Source organism: Gossypium raimondii, chromosome 3, assembly GCF_025698545.1.
Source record: "Gossypium raimondii isolate GPD5lz chromosome 3, ASM2569854v1, whole genome shotgun sequence".
NCBI classification, from domain to species: Eukaryota; Viridiplantae; Streptophyta; class Magnoliopsida; order Malvales; family Malvaceae; genus Gossypium; species Gossypium raimondii.
Window position 1 is genome coordinate 55791318 of NC_068567.1, and position 15024 is coordinate 55806341.

A 15024-nucleotide genomic window follows, 5' to 3' on the forward strand; every position below is an offset into this window, starting at 1 on the left:
GTGCTACAGTTTCAAGTTTGATAGTTTCTGTTAGTAGTTAGTTAGTTAGCAGTTAAAGTTAGTTAAGCTAGTTAACTCATTGTAATCTATATATTCTTCAGTTAATGTGTTAGTCAAGAATCTATTAGGATGATTGTTAGTTGGATCTTTGGATGATTCATTTAACTCCTCTCTTGTGTAAATATATAGTTCGGTCCTGATGGTATTATTAGAACAAATGATATAAAATGAGTAGACCTATTCTTTCTTTTGGTGTTTATTGCATACTCAAACATGATATCTAAGCCAACATTTTTCTTGGCTGCGTGAAGTGTATTTTGTGTTTTCTTTTGGTTTAAAGAAGAGTTCTTTGTGTGTTTAAGGGTTTTTATTCATGGATCTAGAAGTGATCTTTAGAAATGGAGGTAGTTTGCATCAATCTTCCTCAAATGTTAGTAAACCATTGATAGCTGCATGTGGAGTGGTCAGAAGAATACAACAGTTTCCAAAACATTAAACTGTTAAACGCAATAAGAGCAAATTTCTTCTTTGGAAGCATCAAATTATGCTCATTCTTGAAGGGTATGATGTGCAATATTATGTTCTAGGATCTATCAATATTCCTCAGTTTACATTTGATGCAAATGGTAGCTTGGTGGACAACCCTGACTTTCTATTGCATAAACAATAGGATGTATTGTTGGCATCTTGGTTGTTATCCATTGTACGTGATGATATACTAGTTTATCTGACTAGTGCTAGCACCAGTTTTGAAGTATGGTCCATCATTGAGAATTGCTTTGGCACTCTATCTAATTTTAGGATCTCAAGTCTAAGGCATATGCTATACTCTTAGAAAAAAAGGGTAACTGAAAAAAAAAGAATCCTTGTTCAAAATAAAGAATATGTGTGATGTCTTATCTGCAGCAGGGAGTTTTGTGTCTGATCAAGAACAAGTTAGTATCATCCTTGCAGGACTTCCAATTGAATATGAATCAGTTAAGAGTTGTGGCTTTAGCCACTCCTATTCCTCTTGAACTTCTTGCTGAAATGCTAATTGATTATATGTCAAGGTAACTTGAATTTGTGGCCTCTCTTTCTATACAAGCTAACATGGTTTAGTAGAAGCCTAGTCAAACAGATTAGTCCAAAAGTACTAAGTCAAATAGTGGTTCTAATAGGAGCTACAATCAAGAATACAAACATCAATATCGAGGTGGCAGGAGCTACTATAATAGCCTAGTTTTAGTGGTATCGGAAAATAGTGGGTTCGAGATCACAATTCTGATGAGTAAGTTCATAATATTATTTATTTAATACTTACGAGATTAGTAGAGTGTCGTATTAAAAATTGGTCTGGTAATTTTGATGTTTGAGTAGTTATTATGGTAAAAGGACTAAATTGTAAAAATAATAAAAGCTAATTTTATTGATTTATATTAGTTAAAAGAGTTTAAAAAGTAAATGGTTAAGGATTTAAGTGGCAAATTTCCTTTTAGTTATTATGGACGGTTAGTGCATGATTTTTATTAAATTATATGTTAAAATAAGAGATTAAAAATAATAAAACATAGACAAAACAACCCTATACATTAGATAAGTGAGCAAATCAGTCCCTCCATTAAAATTGCACTGTGAAATGTTTGTTTTGATATTTATATATAAGGTATAATAAAAATTCAGCTATCGACCTTTACAAATTTATCCAATTTGCCTCTACTATTTTATTGAAGGTAAATTAATTTTATTTTAAACTTATAGACTAAAGGCCAAAAGACCTCAATAACAATTTTAAAAAAAAATCAATTAAGCACTTTTCAAATTTAAAAAAATTTAAGAATCATAAAATTATAAACAAAGTTTATAGAAAAAAGTTATAACAATTTTAAAATGTTAACTTTTTAAAAATAACAATATCGACCCAATATAAAGGTAGGAGTCAATTTGTTTCTTAAAACCTTATAACCTTTAAATTTTATTGGGGAATTAAAGATAATTAATCACGATAATAAATGGTTTTTATCAATTGTGTTTAATTTTGATTGATATAATATAATATTAAGCCTCCGTTGTTTACATATTCTATCAATTTGATCCCGATTCTAAAAAGTATCTAAAAATTGTATGAAATTTTAAAAATCTTAAATATTTAAAAAGAATGTACTTTAGCTTCAAAAAAAAAAAGCAGACAGAATATGTAAACTTTAAGCTCTAAATTTGTTATTATATGAATTAAATTTATTTAAAATTGATGAAAAATATTAATATTGTGATTAATTGTTATAGATGCTCAATTTTAAAATTAATAGAAATTAAATTAATTTACTCAATATCAAAATTAGGAAGGACTAGAAAAGTCTTTTACTTGTTCTTTTCTAAAAAAAAAGAGTTTGGTTATTGTTTTTCTGTGTTTTTTTTTTTTTTTAATGTGAAATTTGGTAATCAAAGGGAAGGGTCAGTTTTAATGGAGGAGAAAGAGGGGTGGACTAGGTTGATTACAGAACTGCTACTGAAGGGCTTCATACCATTATCCAGGCCTGATACTAGTTTAAACAGATGTTTAAAATGTAATTAACTATCTTAATAAATTCGATTAATGGAGTTCCTTAATTTGTGAAACAAAATATTAAAGCATTTGATTCACATAATCACAATATTAGTAGTTTTGGGCCCATGCATGTTACCCAACTTGTCCTTTCAACCATATGTGGATATTAGTGTTGCATTTGCTTCAAGAAGAGACGAGCTCAATAATATGCCTTGGCTGCAAAATTAAAATTTTTACTTTAGTCATACGCATTAGAAATCAATTCTGTGGGGTTGTTTGCCCCTTCTCCCCCATGGCTTCTTCTGCTTTTCATTTGTCATGTGCTACTTACAACAAACATACTTTGTTCAGTTGATTCGAATGGATCCCATTCATGTCGCTGCCTCCTATGGTAATATTTATAATCATATTGTGCATGCTCATACACTGGTTTAAGTTTTCTGACATACGCTTGTCAATTGGTTATGCAGACTTTGATATGAAAATAAATGGAATTCTTAGCATTATCCTGCAAGATGAGGGAGATTCATTCACCAAGAGGGCTGAAATGTACTATCAAAAGAGACCTCAGCTCATCCAAATGGTTGAAGACTTGCACAAATCCTACCGCTCCTTAGCTGATAAGTACGAGCAGCTGAGATCCCAACTCAACCACGGTTCTCATCCAACACTATTATCGTCGTTGTCAAGTCCTGTCAACCAAGTCCAAGGATATGTTGAGTTGAATGCTGACGATCCTGATCTTGAGACTGAATTCGACGATGATGTCTCGAACCATGTGTCTAGCAAGGAGTCAAAGATGAAGGCAGAGGATAAAATTAGGCAGGGAGAGAAAAAGAAAACGAGCAATGGCATTGGAATGCAGCGGAATACAAGTGATGGTTACGAAGCGGCCATGTTGGAAAATGAGAAGCTGTGGAATGAACTAAGGTTCAAGGTGTCGGAACTGGTAGAGGATAACTTAAGTCACCAGGCTGAGTTGATAAGGAGAAACGATGAGAAGAGAGAAATAATTAGAGATCTTTGTTCCAAGATGAAGATGGATGAGAACAAGGCCCTGACTGCCAACAACACTCGGTCTCAAGTATCAAGACTAAAGAGGCTATTCCTTGGGAAGTTTATGAAATGAAAGTTCCTGGAGGCAATTTCTTTCAGTATCCTACTTCCTCCCACGATAACAATAAAACTCAGGCCAATATCCCTCTATATCTGGATCATATGTTTCTCCTCCATCATGAATGGGCTGATGCTTTGCATAGTATTTCTGATGGATCGTACAACAAGCCCTGATTGATGGGCTGGAGTTCTTTTTCGGCTTGCGTTGCATCATTATATGCTCCCATTTTATTTCCACGGTAACTTTATTAGAATGTTATATTTTAAGTATAATTTTATTTTTAAATCATTTTTTAATAAATTAATGAATATAAATATAGTATTGCTTTTATCTTTTACTATTTGTCTCGAAGACCAAAATCAATTTAGTCAATGAATTTATTTAAAATTTATTTTTTACTAAAACTCGATTTCACTCCTAATAAAATAGACTACTTTTCATTCAAATATATTTTTTGTGTTATTTGAAATACTCAAGAAACTCAATATATAAGAAAATATCATATACTTTTTGAGATTACCAAAATAAATTCCTACTAAAAAATAAATAAATTTATGGATAGTAGTGAATAGGGCTGAGTCCATAGATATCAATTCTACTCCAATAAAAGTAAACATAATAAAGATGAATATATAGGGTTTTTTTTTCTTGAGAAAACTCCAAATTAAAATTAAATTCAAAGAGAACTAAAATTAAAAGCTAAATTTAAAACTTTGCAGAAAAACAGTAATTAAAAATTAAGGAAAAATGTGAGGAAGCTCTATCTAAAAGTGAAATTTTCGTTAGATTTGTGAGTTTGATTATTATGCAAAGACAATTTTCATTGTTCTTTAATAAATTAATTATAGTTACCGATGTCGTGCCTAACAATCAACCTCTCCTTATCATCTCAATGACCAAGTAACAACACGTTTGAAATTATTTCCCTTACCAATAAACAATCCTATAACTTTGTAGTTATGATTTAGCTTGCCAGTAGAGTTGTTTATGGGCCGAACCGGGTCGGACTGAGACTTGGTTCCAAAAAAGTTTTCATGCCTATGCTCACCCAAAAAAGATCTTTTTAATATTAAAAAATTAATAAAATATTAAAATGTATATTTTTATTGATATTTTATATATTTTATAATTACATTACAATTAAAAAAGTATTTTTTATTATTTAAATTGAATTCAAACCGGATGGGCTACCTTACCCTTGAACAGGTCTACTTACCAGTAACATTAAGATCGAGTGATACCTAGTTCTAACCAACATAAAATGCATATATCCGTCATGCCCAACTATGTTATTTGTCACTAGTATTAGATTAAACTAAATAATTATAGATTTAACGATTCTTATTGACAAGACTTACATGCTAAGCAATTGAATACGGTATTAATCTTCAACAAACCTGAATATTTGTAATTAAATCAAAAGACATGCAAATGCAAAAGAACAAAGAAAAGATTAAGAATAATTAGATCTTTCAAACTTTGCGAATCAAACTTCAAAATTTCTTTAACTGGAAAAAAAAAAGGTTTAGCAATCCACAAAATAATAAAAATGCCAAAACAATTAGTTTGCAATGTGCACCAAAGTTCAATGTAGCCAAAAGTTCTGTCTAACCCTCTAAAAGGTCCTATTTATGGATTTGTTAATAATTCATACTACAATTTATGAGTATTCATATTGAGATAACCTATTTAAATTTGTTTTTATCTAATTAAAATATTTGAAAGTTTAATAAATTATAAAAATTATTTTAGAAACTATGTTGAAATTTAAAAAATTTACCAATCTATATTGTATTTGGAGAGAAAGAAAAATACGTCTTATAGGGAGAGTTTTCACTGTCACATCAGTGAAAATGCGCCATGTAGGATGCATTTTCACTTACCCAAAAATTAGTTTTTCTATTTTTTTCTTGCGATTGGAAATTAGACGTTTGTAGATTTTTATTTATTCATGTTTGGGATAGACATGGTCATAGTTTTAAGGAATAGATTGGTAAATTTTAAAATTTTCAGCCTACTTTCTCAATTGTCTTTCTTCTTCAACATATATGTATAAATTAACCCCAAACAAATTTATTAAATTGGTTTGCTTTGTAACATATCATCTAATGAGTTTAAAATTTACAATTATTTATGTTACTTTTTTATTTTTTTTCTCGTCGATTTGTTAGGTACAAAATTTTAAGAAAGCAAAAAATTGATTAGAAACTTTCTAATTTCGGATTAAAACTTTGGCTTGCGTATTGTAATATATCTTACTTGAAGAAGTTCTAATAACTTGCACTTTACAGAAAAAATTAATGAATAAATGAATAAGTTAGTAAGTTAGTGTTTTAATTAGCTCTTTTTCTCGATGCTCTCAGGTTGTATGGACATTTTGGCTTCACATGCCTTGGATTCCTACAATATCTGCATATCCTCGGTGTGTCTCCCCGCTCCCGAATATCCATATTTCCCCGAATACGAGTTGAGTTCAGTCGACCTTTCGGCTTGTGCTGCGAGTTCTTATCTAGTACCAACTCGAAAGGAGTATGCGATGTAGGCGACCATATGCTTTCATTAGGGACAGGTGGGAATTCAGATTTCCAAACATTATATGCTCATTCAAGTCTGTAAACTTCGTCAATGTAGGTCAAGCAATTTATACGTTTTGAGGCACATGCAACAATTGTATGTACGCATGGATAACAAAGTGCTTGAAATCTCCTATAGTCACATGTCATTTGTCTGAGGTCTACGCGGTACGCTACACCAATAACTCCACGTTCGGGTTTATGGGGTTGCTTAACTCGAAATACTTGATTTGGTCGTAAGTGGCACACTATAGTCATTAAGTTCGCGATTTCTACATTTTCCCCAATATCTTTCAACACTGACTCACACCAAACATGACTGCCCTTTAGCTGTCCCGTGTATGTCTCAGCTCGCTTTGGAAACAAGACTGCTAATCGAAAATATGTTTCCTTGACCACCGAGGTTATCAACAAATGATGCGTCTTTTTCAGCAGGGAATTAATGCATTCCACTAGTTCGAGGTCATGTGCATGTATATTAATCCTCTGTCATACTATTGCGTCAATTGCTCCAGAAGCATCCGATCAAGGTACCACGTACCCAGTTGGTTTACGGCCTGTAGTCTCTCCAACATTTCATGGAATTGATGTTGGATGAGCTCGTACCTTGTCAATAACAATCAACAACACATTCAAGAAAAGTGACCCAAAATGTATATGTCAAACTATAGTATAGGAAAAAAATTCTATGCACAACATACCCATGTTAATGACATGTTGTTGCTCCGCATCATTATGGTATTGGCTCATGTAGTTAGACCTTATGTGACACGCACAATACCTATGGTATGTACGATCCCAAAGGCTTAAAAATTGTTCAAAAGCGGCATGAATTTCAGTGCCCCTATTGAAAATGATGCACAGATCGGGCTGTGGCACAACATGCCTTCTCAAGATAGTTAAGAATAAATCTTAGTCATCACTGGATTCTTTTGGAGTTATTGTACAAGCTATTGGCAGAATTCTCTAGTTACCATATTATGCAACAACTATTAACAACTTATGCTCGTATCTCCCATACATGAATGGGCTATCAATTTGGATAAGTGGCTTATAGTACCAAAATTTAGTTATGCACTGCTTGAAAGTCCAGAAAAAATACTGGAAAACTTTTTTCTCAGGACAAATACATCATCATAATATACAAATTTCGTTTGCAGCTCAATTACGGAACGTGATATGTACCACTTCGGTACTTGACATTATTGCCACAATTTGTTGTAGGATTTCTCCCACCCGCTGTACATATTCTCCAACGTCTTTTACTTTGCCAACCATGCCTTGTGGTAGGACACGGTGTAACCGAACTCGTTGCGGATGTGTGCGATCAAAATAGCGATCGAAATTCTAAGACTCACTTTGACCATGGTTGTCGAAGCCATTTGTTTGTAAAATAGGTCGACTTTAATTTTGAAAATGAAAACGAACACGGGAGTCGCCACCAATCCTTTTTGATGAGGTGTGATCGGATCACCTTGAAAAGTGGTTATTTTGAATAAACGACTAGATTTATTAAAACAACGATTTTGGTCCACGAAATTCAAAAAGACGGGTTCGGGAGTCGGTTACGTACGAGGAAGGACTAGCACCCTCATAATGCCCAAAATTGGTACCTAGTTGATTAATTAGTGTCTTAATGTCGAAAATTGAAGACTTTGAAGAAAATTTTAAAATATGATCTTTTATTAAAATGCTGAAATTTTTTGAGAAAGGGGCGTATTTCACATTAATCAAGAACGAGAATTACGTCCTGTAAGTTAGGACACAATGTCTTGAATTCCTAATACGAGAATACATGCCGAAAAATTTACTTATTTGAAAGACATTCGATTATCTCGATTTTAGAAAAGACCATATTCCGTAAGTTAGAACACAATCTTTTATTAATTCCCGAGATTAATAAAAAATTTATGCTTAAAAAAGGGTTCGTGTATTTAGATTTATCGAGAAAATCAAAACCCCGTAAGTTAGGGTACGACCTTCTCGAATCTAAATACGAAGTTTTACTTATTTAAACAAAATTTTTGACATATCAAGTAAAATGCAAGACGAAGTTCTAGTTAAAATGCAAAAATAAATTACATCGCTAACATGCATAACAGAATAATAAACGCGTTAATATGGATAAAAGTAGAAAAGACGAAAATTGAATAAAATAAATAGAGCAACCAAGCTAATAAAAAGAAAAAAAACAAAAGTAAAATATATATATATATATGTTTATATAAAAAAATAATAGTGAACAAATAAACAAATAAATATTATATAAATTAAAAAGATAATAATGATAATGATAATATTAATAATAATACGAATAATAAATAATTTAGAGTTTAAAAAATAAAAATAAAAGATATAAATAAATAAAACAATATAATAAATTAAATGTGTTTAAAATATTTAGGTAAATAAATATAAAAGAAATATAATAGAAATAATAATGTGAAACTAATTAATTAAATAAAATAGTAAGTAAATAAATAAAAAAGGAAAATAATACTGATAATAATAATGTTAAATTAATTAATTTTAATTATAAAATTGCAAAAATGACAAAAAAGGACTAAATTGAAATTAAAAAAGGAAATTTAGGGGCAAATCAGAAATAAATAAGAAGAAAAATGACCAATTTGAACGCGCGAATAACAAGGAGGGACCAAATGGCACTAATCCCCACCCTCCAAAACGCACAGCTTTAAGGTGGACCAAATTGACAGCCGAAATAAATTATAGGGCAAAATTAAAAAAAGACAGAAACCTGATTGTAAACCATAAAACAAACGGAAGGACTAAAAGAGAAAATAGCCCATCAAGCAAAAACACGCGGATCCTTCTAGGCGGGTCGGGTCAACGCGTAGGTCAAGGGCGAAACGACGTCGTTTTGGGCGTTTAAGGCCAGCCTCAAAACGACCTCGTTTTGAGTGCCTATAGAAGTAAAAATCATTTGTTTCTTTCTCTCTAATTTTCCTCTGAGTACTGCGCAGAATCCGGCAAGGAGAGCCGCATTGGCGTCATGGAATCCTTTGCGGAAGACTACCATTTACGGTGGCTATAAAAATAAAAAGGTAAGGTTTCTTTTTAAATTTTGATATATATTTATATGTATATGGTTTTTTTAAAAAAAACAAAAGGAAAATGAAGAGATTTTCGAATGTAAATAGTTTCGAAAATAAAAAAACGACCTTTGTGCGCTCTAAGTTGTTTTTCTTTGAGCTACTGTTTGTTCTTTATGTGTTTGAATCTGTCTCTTTTCTTTTATTTCAAAAAAAATCCTCCCTCTGTAACAATCGATTTATCATGGCTTTTATAGCCATTTTTACAAGGTTTTTTAAATTTAATTGTTGTCACTTCTTGTAAGCAAGTGGGTGAAGCAGGTGGTGACAGGTGCGGCACAACAGTGGCGGTGGCAGACGTGCGGTGGCTAGGGGTCAAAAGACCCTAGGTACGGCGCACCTAGGGTTAGGTTCGCATCTAGGGTTAGGTTTTTTTTTTTGAAAATAGGTTAGGGTTTTTGGGATGTTTTTTTTTTAAATTTTTTTGGGCCTGTTATTTTGGGTTTGGGACATTTGGTTTAGTTTGGCACTGGTCTCAGGTAAAATTAGGTCACTACAGCTGCCCCTCTTTGCTCATTGTCGTGTAACGAGAATAAAGCAAAGACTTTAAAAGGGCCAATTTTGCCTGGCCTTGCCAAGTCTCGACTTGTTATGGTGTCTTTCTTCTTTAGGTAGCTCCATTCCAGTCCATTGCGTCTTGTTGCTTCGATCGACTCCACTGCAACTTCAGAGAGTTACGACTTGTAGCTTCAATCTACTCTGTCGCAACTTCAGGGTGACGAGATTTGTGGTTTTAGTATGCTCCATTGCAACTTAAGGGAGATAAGACTTGTAGCTTCAACCTGCTCCACTGCGACTTCAGGGAGATAAGGTTTGATATGATAAGATTCGTTATCTTGAGTGTACTCCACTACAACTTTAGGGAGATAAGACTTGTAACTTTAACCTACTCCACTGTAACTTCAGGGAGATAAGGTTTGCTACGATCTACTCTACTGCAACTTCAAAGAGATAAGATTCGTAATTTATAGCTTCAATCTGTTCCACTACAACTTCAGGGAAATAAGATTCGCTTTCTTTAGTCTACTCCACTGCAACTTCAGAGAGATAAGACTTGTAACTTCAACCTGCTCCACTGCAACTTCAGGGAGATAAGGTTTGCTATGATATACTCTACTGCAACTTTAGAGAGATAAGATCTGTAATTTATAGCTTCAATCTGTTCCACTGCAATTTCAGGGAAATAAGATTCGCTATATTCAGTCTGCTCCACTGCAACTTCAGGGAGATAAGACTTGTAACTTCAACCTACTCCACTGCAACTTCAGGGAGATAAGACTTGTAACTTCAACCTACTCCACTGCAACTTCAGGGAGATAATGTTTTCTATGATAGATTTAATCTGACCTACTGCAACCTCAGAGGTATAAGATTTCTAGTTTTAATCCGCTCCATTGCAACTTCAGGGAGATAGGATTACTATGATCTGCTCTATTGCAACTTCAGAGAGATAAGATCTGTAATTTGTAGCTTTAATCTATTCCAATGTAACTTTAGGGAAATAAGATTCACTATCTTCAGTCTGCTCCGCTGCAACTTCAAGGAGATAAGTCTGGTAACTTCAACATACTCCACTACAACTTCAGGGAGATAATGTTTGCTATGATAGATTTAATCTGACCTACTGCAAACTCAGAGGTATAGGATTTCTAGTTTTAATCCGCTCCACTGCAACTTCAGGGAGATAGGATTACTATGATCTGCCCTATTGCAACTTCAGAGAGATAAGATCTGTAATTTGTAGCTTTAATTTGTTCCAATGTAACTTTAGGGAAATAAGATTCGCTAACTTCAATCCAACCCACTGCAACTTCAAGGGTATAGGATTTGTGGTTTCACTGATCTGTTCTTTGAGGAACATGACCTGTAGAATCTATTTTATGGACCTATTTATACCTAGTGATTAGGATGTCATGTTCAGAATGAATCAAATGCTCCTAACTAGATTTGTATGAATGATATTTGTATGAATGCAGAGTGTCATTTTCAAGAATGATCCTTCTTTAATGCTTTGTCGTTGCTCGTTGTTCATCAAGGTTCTATCATTGATGTGTTACCATGCCTTCTCGTTCAGCTGGTATCTTTAATAAAAAATCCAAAGAAATAGTCACAATTTAGACTGTTCTTTGTCAAATGTTTCCAACCCTTAAGTTTGGTTAGTTCTAAACAATAGTCCTATTTCAGGTCCTCGCACTATTTAGAAGCTTTTAGAGTAATATGCAGAACTCTTTTTTCTTGAATATTCAGTCCATTAATCGTTATTTCAATGAAAAATGCTTAAAAAATATTATCGCAATAGAAAAGATGAAACTTTATTGAGAACAAAGCTTGAAATGAATAAATTAATCAAGATAGCAAATTTTGCTAAGGTACGAAATGAATAAGATGAAAACAGGTGCCCCATATATCGCAGCATGAGCTTCTCTGCATAAACTTCTTAAGGACCCTTTTGAACTTGATGTGTTTTGAAGATTCAGAATGCTTTGTTGATGCCCCAAAGTGTAGCATCCTTCCTTCTTTTTAATTCAAGCATAGTAAGACTACCGCATGCCCCACTTTCAATCAAAATTTGAATTGCCCTTTTCATGAGTTTTCAATTCAAAACCCCTTTGGTCTCAATGCGCCCTTTGCGAGTTTTCACCTTGGCCTCTCTTTTTATTTTTCTTTTCTTTTTTCATTTTTTCCTTTCTTTTATTTTTCTTTTCTTTTTTTTATGAAACATTTTTTGATTGAATCTGAACTCATAGGATTAGACAAGTCCTTGTTATCCCTCCAGGTCAAAATCAACACTTTTCCAGATAAGGCCTTCCACATAAGGTCCTTTCAAGTTTGGCATCCACTTCCTACTAAAGTCTTTTTGCATGGGGAGGATCTTCTTCAATATCAGGTCCCCCTCATGGAATTTTCTAGGGCGAACCTTCTTTGGTGAGCTCGCATCATTTGTTTTTAGTATATTTGACCATAACAAATAACTTTGAACCTTTCTCTTCAATTGGGATTGGATCAAAAAAACTCAAAGAGAAGGAATCTCAATTTCAATGGGAAAAATCACGATAAACCAAAGAGAAAGGCGTTGCCCCGGTAGAGGTTTTTATTTTTTTATTTTTTTGTTCTTTGATTTTTTTTGTTTCAACTGCATCGTTCACTTTGGGGCGATATGGTATTAATTTTAAACAGACTGCAAACTTCTGATATCGTGCTGTTGTTCAAATTTAATGCATTATCAGATATGATCCTTTTTGGCATTCCATACCGACATATGATTTCTTTTTTAAAAAATTTACTGACTGTCGACTTTGTGACATTGGCATATGAAGTAGCTTCCACCCACTTAGTGAAGTAATCAACGACCAAAAAGATGAATCGATGACCGCCAGAAGCTTTTGGCCCAATGACATCCCTGCCCCAAATTGAGAAAAGCCATGGATTTCATTGATTCTTTGTAAGGTAGGATCTGTTTCTCATCTTTTTCTACCATCCAAATCAGGAATAAGTTACAGTCTCGATCATCTTCAAAGTCCTGAGGTTTCTCTGGACACCTATTTTGCTCAAAATGAGGTTCTGAGTCAATAGTAATGTCGCTCATATCATTGATATCTGGAGACCTATTATAGGGACGAAGAGAGATCCAAAGAACAAAAGAATCTAAGGATATTTATCTGTATAGTATAATTATGAATGAAAAAGAATATTTGCTCGAACTGAGAAATAAAGATACATTTTATTGAAATAAAGATGTTGGACATAAGCCAATTTCACAAAATGATTCTTATTGCTCCTAGGCTTAGAGCAATAAGCATGTTTTGGACATTACTCTGAATTAGCTCTACAAAAATAAAGGGATCTCTTCCACAGTCCCATTGTTCAAAACACTCCCTGATAAATTCTCTTCCCCGGTGCCCTTTTTGGATACGATGTTAATGTTCAAATTCCCTGATATTCCTTCCGGGCATTTGACTTCTTCAAGAAATTCCAACTCTTTATTATCCATTAAGCTCTGCACTAAAGCTTTGAATTCAGCACACTTCTGGATTTTATGGCCTTCTTCAGCGTGGAACTCACAGTAGCTCCTCATCCCTTTTGGTCTCTTCTCCGCATTCTGAATGATTAATCTCATGTCTATTATTTGTTTCAAAACCCATTTCAGTGGGGTTTTTACTTCTGCAATATTGGTTTTGGTTCTCTTTCCTTCATTCTCAATTATCGCATTTACCCCTAGGACTGGATGACTGGGTAACGGATTTCCTGCCACATTAGGTCCTGATGGATAGTCAAACTTCACGATGCCCATCTTGATGAACCTTTCAACTAACTTTTTAATTGTAGTGCAATTTTTGATTTAGTGTCTTGTTATTCCCGCGTGGTATTCACATTGAGTGTTCGCATCATACCATTTTTGAAACGGAGGTTGCACGGGTTCCGAGAAGAATGAAGATACCACATGCGCATCAAATAGATTCTGGTACAGCTCTCTATATGTCATCGGGATGGGTGTGAACTGGAGTCTTTTTGTGTTTGGCGTCGAGTTGGATTCTTGCCTTGAGGTGCCTTGATAACTAGTAGTCACGGCCCTCGGCTGGCCTACAGTGACGGATTTGGAATACCCTTTGCTCACATTACTCACTTCATTTTCATTTTTCTTCGCGGTTGATCTTTTGGCACTTTTTCTCGCGTCTATCTTCCCACTCCTTATCGCGTTTTCAATCATCTCATCGGACATTACTATATCTGAAAAGCTCATGGGAACGCTTCCCAACATATGGTTAATGAACGGGGATTTCAGAGTGTTGATGAAAAGCATTGTTCTTTCTTTTTCCAGAAGAGGTGGTTGGACTTGCGTCGCTACCTCTCTCCATCTTTGGGCATATTGCCTGAAGCTCTCACTTTGCTTCTTTTCCATATTCTGCAGTGTAATTCTATCAGGTGTCATGTCTGTTACATGGTTGTATTGCTTCATAAAAGCCTGTGCCAAGTCCTTCCATGAGTGGATTTTGGCACGGCTCAGTTGGTTATACCATTTGGCAGCTGACCCAATCAGACTATCTTGGAAGCAATGAATTAACAGTTGATCGTTATTAACATATCCTGTCATTCTTTAGTAGAACATCGTGATATGAGCTTCAGGACAACTAGTTCCATTATATTTTTCAAATTCTGGAGTCTTGAATTTCAGCGGAAGTACTAGATCTGGGACCAAACTCAGATCCTTGGCGTCAACCCCCTAATGGTAATCAACATTTTCCATTGCTCTGAGTTTTTCCTCCAACCACCTGTACTGATCTTCGATTTGTTTTGGCAATTCCATCTTTGCTTTTTCTATTTCTGTCATTTCGCCTAGGTCAGGAACTACAGGATTAGTTGGATTGTCCCCTAGAATGGAACCTGAACCTGTCAGGTAATTCATTGGTGTCGAGGTACCGACTTGATATTGTTGGGGTACGATGGTAACGGCTGCCCCTTATAGATGCGAGTCTGGTTGAGCTTGAACACTTATCGGGGTAAAACTTGGGGGATAGGTAGGTCTTCATTATCATCTCCAGAGTTGACCACTGGGCTTTTCCCTTTTTCAAGCCCCCCGATTAGTAACTGCGTTAATTGGTTCATCATACTTCTTTGGGATTCCAGCATCTGATCCCTCATCTCTTGTTGTACCTTTGCTAACTGTTCTTGCAGTTGCGCTTGCAACTGATCTTG

The 15024-nt window shown here is 34.2% G+C and overlaps 2 protein-coding genes across 2 annotated transcripts; one reads left to right on the forward strand and one right to left on the reverse strand.

Moving 5' to 3' along the window:
* Positions 1-2743: 2743 nt before the first annotated feature.
* On the forward strand, positions 2744-3981 carry LOC105794812 (protein NETWORKED 3C). The gene is made up of 2 exons (XM_012624149.2): positions 2744-2918; positions 2998-3981. The coding sequence occupies exons 1-2, from the start codon at positions 2846-2848 to the stop codon at positions 3654-3656; spliced, it is 732 nt and encodes a 243-aa protein (XP_012479603.1). The 5' UTR covers positions 2744-2845; the 3' UTR covers positions 3657-3981.
* A 9688-nt stretch (positions 3982-13669) lies between these two features.
* On the reverse strand, positions 13670-14422 carry LOC128039985 (uncharacterized). The gene has a single exon (XM_052628942.1). It carries the CDS (start codon positions 14420-14422, stop codon positions 13670-13672), a length of 753 nt encoding a protein of 250 aa, XP_052484902.1.
* Between the last annotated feature and the right edge of the window lie 602 nt (positions 14423-15024).

What these genes read in the sequence shown, in the direction of transcription:
- LOC105794812 (XM_012624149.2), top strand. Translation starts at nt 2,846, where the DNA reads ATGTGCTACTTACAACAAACATACTTTGTTCAGTTGATTCGAATGGAT. An exon ending in TCATGTCGCTGCCTCCTATG is followed by an intron (nt 2,919 to 2,997) that starts GTAATATTTATA and finishes TTGGTTATGCAG; the next exon opens with ACTTTGATATGAAAATAAAT.
- LOC128039985 (XM_052628942.1), bottom strand. Translation starts at nt 14,422, where the DNA reads ATGACAGGATATGTTAATAACGATCAACTGTTAATTCATTGCTTCCAA.